A 5353-nucleotide genomic window follows, 5' to 3' on the forward strand; every position below is an offset into this window, starting at 1 on the left:
TGGGTAGGGACCTCCTTGTCCACCTCTGCCAGTATCCAGCAGAGCTAGCCATCCGACTTGTTAACCACTCTGAATTCAGCTCTCAAGAAACTACCAGTTCTTCCCAAGTGATATTTGAAGTTAGCTATTCAACAACAAGAGAGCTGCTAACTAACATATTAGTTTTAAAATTCATAAACATTAAACTGATCTTTAAATATCTTTGAAATTCTTAGTTTTCTAACACAGAAGTTTATAGTGACATCTTTAATTTTTCCTGGCCAGTCATTTTAAGGCCGACCCTTTCAGGGAAAAACGCTACGCTGTGCTATTAAAAGAAGCTGAGACAAGCACTAATTCTGTTCACAGGCTTGAGGAGCATAAACTTAGAAAAGTATTTGAAATACCTCCCTAGAAAATGTCTTCTTTAGTTTGTCATTTCTTTTGCCACTCATCTGGTTTAGGACTGTTTTACAGCAAGAAACTATTAAGAGAAATAAAATCTTAAGAGAAATAAACTAAAAAATAAATTGGTTCATTTCCTTAACATCAACATTAAAAGACATTTTTCTGCCATCCTTAGAGAAGAGTAACAGTTATCTCACCACCACCTGAACAGTTCGTATGAGGCAATGCTCAAGATTACTCTCTACTTCAACATTAAAATTGAGATTAAAACTATGTTCGCACATCTAAAAATAGTTGCACATGACTGAGAAAAGTAGTCTTTAAAATACACTGTGGTTGTGGTATAGTTGTTCTTTCACATGTATAAATATAGGTTATTTATTGAGGAAGAAAATGCTTTAAATTGTTGCTCTTGCAAATGTACCTAGAACACAGTACTGCATTATTGAATAAGTAAACGATAGACAGCGATAACCTCCCTGAAAACTAAATACTGCTACTTAGAACATTTTCAGGCAGAGCCAACGGTAGCCTAAGTATTTTCCAGTAATTCAGAAAATTAATTTTTGCAGGAAGGTTGAATGTGACCCTATCTACCCCTAGTGCCAAATGAGGCCTAGTTTAGGAGAAGTAATTTCTCTTCTGTGCAAGTGTACCTTTAACTGTTCCATTTACTTTTGCTATCAGGCTAATCTAGATGAAAGCCAGATGAGTTCACCTACATTCCTTAGAGCTTTAATGACAGCTGTTTGTAAAGCAGCTATTATAGGTAAGTAACATTTCTGAAGGTAAAGCTTAACATGTGAAATCCCTACTATGTCAAGTACTGACAATATGGACCTGAGTTCATATTATCTTCAAAACTTGCCCTATATAACTTAGTTTCTGTGCAAATGGGTGCCATTTCTCTCTGTCTGCTGTGCCTGCAGAGAGCCCAGATCTGAGCAGCTGCTGCATGCTTTGGGTTGTTTTATATTCTGTTGCATGCGAATTTTCTAATTCACATTATAATTTGCGATTTTACTTTTCACCTCCAACATTGAAAACCTCCTCCTTCTTCTAGTCAAGAGTTAGAATAAGCAGGTCGACTATTCTTAACATATCGCTGAAGCCCTAATCTCAACAGGAAAGCCATTTTATGTAAATATACATATATGAGAAAAGAAAATACCAGTTTCTCCTGCTTTATGTTGACTTTATATGATGAGACAATTTCATTGGATGTTAATGAATTACATGGGTGGATAGCTTTAGGATTGGTGAAACCCTAAATATTCCAGGCTATAGTATTTAACAATATCTAACAAGATCATCATCTTAGCTTTAGGGAGAAATCCACATTACTGTCACTGAAATAGAAAAAAATCAGTTCAAAAGTTGTTCAGAATTTCAGGCCTCTTTTTATCATTTTAGAAGATAGCTTCAGGATTATAATTTAAGATTTTCTGTCAGATAAATGTTTTTTCAATGTTCATTCTTTAATGAGGTAAACAACAAGCTAAGTGGAAAGTCTTCATAAAAATTTTTAAATCATTTCTGTTATTTGTGGAGCCATAAGACTTTCGTGCTTTAAAATCAGAGTTGGAAAATATAAAAACTGCTTTTAAAAACAAGATTGTGTCCTAGCGCTAACTTACGGAAGAAGTAAAACCTTACACTTCTTGGCTCTGCGGGTACCTTCCTCAGCCCCTTTTATTGTGTCTTTCCCCCAAAAGGCCTGGATCTGATAAGTTGTTTGCACTGTCACAAATAATCTTCATCTTCCTGTAATAATAAAATGGTTCTAATTCTTTTACCCTTCTAGAAGATTTGCGCGAACTATTACTTTAATTTCCTTTTTTAATGTTCCTTTTGTAGTTTGGAATGTCATAAAATCACTGTACCTGTTTCATTATGATTAAAGATAAAGAACTGGGTAGGCTGCTCTTGAAGGAACCCAGCACTCAAAATACATCCCCCCTCCGTGTTTTTTTTATTACTGTTTCAGAGAGAATATCCCACTAAGAATTTTAGAACATTTTGAATTTCAAAATCTTTGCCTCGGACCCCTACGCTTCCTCTTTCCTTGTAGAGTTATATGTGTCTCGTGACTCAGAAATTGAAAATAGCTCTGTGTACTAATTATTTAAATGTAATGCTTAGTTATTCTATCCCCTCTAGCTGACTGTTCTACCTTTCGAGTGGACACTGCTGTTATTAAGCAGAGAGTACCGATCTTACTCAAGTACCTAGACTCGGATACAGAGAAGGAACTGCAAGCACTTTATGCACTACAAGCATCAATAGTAAAACTTGATCAACCTGCTAGTAAGTTTACTTCTTGCTACGATTAGCCAAGCCAACGGGTGAGGTATATGTATCTAGGCCAGTGGTTGAGAGAGGGTTTGATGGATTTGAACAATAGGTTAAAGAAGGATAATTAGAAACAAAAACTCAGATAACCAACAACTTTAATAAACCTGAATTTTTTATGTACTTTTATGAGAAAATAACACCAAGAAAACTAGTGGATATTAGATATTTAATCCTCATTCTAGGGCAGGTCTGTCTAATAAAACTTTCTGCCATGATGGAGTTAAATCTGTACCATACAGTGTAGCAGCCATGAGCCACGTGTGTCAGTTGAGCACTTGAATGTGGCTATTGTGACTAAGGAACTGAATTTTAAATTTTATTTACTTTAAATGTAAATAGCCCTGTGGTTAGGGCAGGTATAGGGCATCTCAGTATTAGCATATGTGATACATAGTTTTTCACCTTTTTTGATACAGGTCGTAATAATGAAAGAGAATGATACTCTTCATAACCTTCAGGCACCCAACAAAGACATTAAGGTGTTTTAGACTAGTTTTCAGTTAAGGGTTATAATCAATTCTGGCTAACTGGACAAATAAGGTAACCTGAAAACCTAAGTTTTGGTGATACTGGTAATAAACTGAATTTTATTAAATCTCGAAAATTCATTTGAAACTTGTGATAGTGAATATTACATAGCTATTTTAGATGCAGCACTGAAGTAGTTCTTTGGCACTTTCTTAGCTTGTGGCTTTACAGAGTTTTCCTTCTTTGCTAGTGCTGATGAATGAATCCCTCTGTGAGATAAAAGGGAAAGACTGAAACAGTTAATCCTCGGGGTACGACCGAAGGGACATCTAAGTCCTAATCAGAGAATTAATCTGACTTTGTTTGCTCTCTCCAACACCGTTAATTAACATCATGGCTTCCTTTTTCTGTTACAGGATGAGCACATTAGATTTTCAAGAAATAGTTAAGTAATCGGAAGATATTGATGCTGTGTGTTCATCCAGTCAAATTAAAGTATCTCCCATAATTATCAGCTTCAATAGTCCCTTGAGAGATGTTTAATTCTAGACTTAACCACCAACAGACTCATGGCCACTTGCTTCTTCCATTTCCCTATAGACCAAGCAGAGTTTAGAGATTGAAGTGATTTCAATATTAGCTTTTAATACGAAGGTAAATCTAAAGAAAAACTTTAATATGATTCTTTCTAAACCTAATATTTGTAATTATTGTTTATTCCACTGCCTCCCTCCATTAATATCAATGATTGGTGAGCTGACTTTAAATGAATTTTAAAAGCCCATAATGAAAGAATTTAAAACTTATATATATATAATCTATTGGGGCTTAATATCTCTATCAGCTTTCTCCATTTTTTGAGCAATAATAGAAACTAAGCAAAACAGAGAATTAAAATTTCCCAGATCATCCAAGCATTAAAAACAACAAATGACTGTCATTTCACTGTATAAAATCCAGATGAGATCATTTTTTACCTATAAAAATTATTACTCTCTTCATTTTGAAAACAGTATTAGAAGGGGGAAAAGTACATCTTGCCTTTTCCTCCCAAGATTTGTAAAAATAGTATGTTTTTATTGTAAAATTTTAAACAATAGAGAAATTTATAAAGAAACTAAAAAATTATTCTTGTATTTAATTTTTAAAGTGTTTAGGTTGAGAACTACATATCAAACAGCTCAGCAATATCAGAATATAGTTCAAAGTGAGTAAAATAAGAGGAATAAGAAATAATTTAGACTGCTTAAATCTTCTTTTCCTGTTCTTTAGGCAAGTTATTTTGCCATTATCAAGAGGGAGTATAATGAATTGTAATGGATGCTCTTCTGTCTGGGAACCAATGTACATTTATTCGTTACTTGGAAATACAGTCTTTTCTTCACAAATATAGTGCCCCAAAGCTGATGGTTCATTTTCACTTCCATACAGATTTGTTACGGATGTTTTTTGATTGCCTGTATGATGAAGAGGTAATCTCCGAGGATGCCTTCTACAAATGGGAAAGCAGCAAAGACCCCGCAGAGCAGAATGGGAAGGGCGTGGCCCTCAAATCTGTCACGGCATTCTTCACATGGCTTCGGGAAGCAGAAGAGGAATCTGAGGATAACTAAACTTCAAATACACAAAAAGAAACAAAAGAAACAATTTAAGTATTTTTTTAAAAAGTTTCACGTCTTCGCCAATCACAGTGCAGCAAGGCCAATTCTCGCAGGAACCCCCACGTGTGCACGAGTGGGAGAGGGGAAAGAGAAAAAAAGGTGATCATGGAGGAAAAAGGTACTGGAAAAAAGTAAACTTCAAACCTGAGGGCGGGAGCACTAAAACCAAAATACATGTATTATTTATAGAAAATATTTTCTGTTTTAATCTTTTCTTTGTAAACAAGGACTCATACTTTTAAAAAACACATCTGTTTAGCAAAAAAAAAAAAAGTTGAGAACTTTTAATTTATTTTAAGGACTGCAAATGCCAGTGTAATTTTTTAATTTGCAGTTTCTGTAAACAACTTGTATAATAGAAAAGCAGAGAAATAAATTTCCCTCCCCTTCAGATGCACCTCACGTTTGTTTTAAAGCATAGTAGTTAGTCCAGATTTAAGAAGGTTTGGGGTGAACAAGGTAAGGAAGATTTTTTTTTTTTT

At 34.6% G+C, this 5353-nt stretch overlaps 1 protein-coding gene across 18 annotated transcripts in view; it reads left to right on the top strand.

Annotated features, from left to right (window-relative positions):
• EIF4G3 (eukaryotic translation initiation factor 4 gamma 3) overlaps positions 1–5353 on the top strand; it is a 279210-nt gene that overhangs the window by 273562 nt on the left and 295 nt on the right. For 15 of the 18 annotated variants that reach the window (XM_025041397.1, XM_015598933.2, XM_015598925.2 and 12 more), the window contains 3 exons: positions 1075–1156; positions 2548–2694; positions 4642–5268. In XM_025041397.1, the coding sequence (XP_024897165.1) occupies positions 1075–1156; positions 2548–2694; positions 4642–4823 (411 nt within the window). In that variant the 3' untranslated portion in view covers positions 4824–5268. Of the gene's footprint in view, positions 1–1074; positions 1157–2547; positions 2695–4641 lie in introns of all 18 variants that reach the window. The other 3 variants (XM_006924482.2, XM_015598927.2, XM_015598928.2) reach the window with 1 other exon arrangement.

Source organism: Pteropus alecto, unplaced genomic scaffold (genome assembly GCF_000325575.1).
Source record: "Pteropus alecto unplaced genomic scaffold, ASM32557v1 scaffold39, whole genome shotgun sequence".
Taxonomy (NCBI): domain Eukaryota; kingdom Metazoa; phylum Chordata; class Mammalia; order Chiroptera; family Pteropodidae; genus Pteropus; species Pteropus alecto.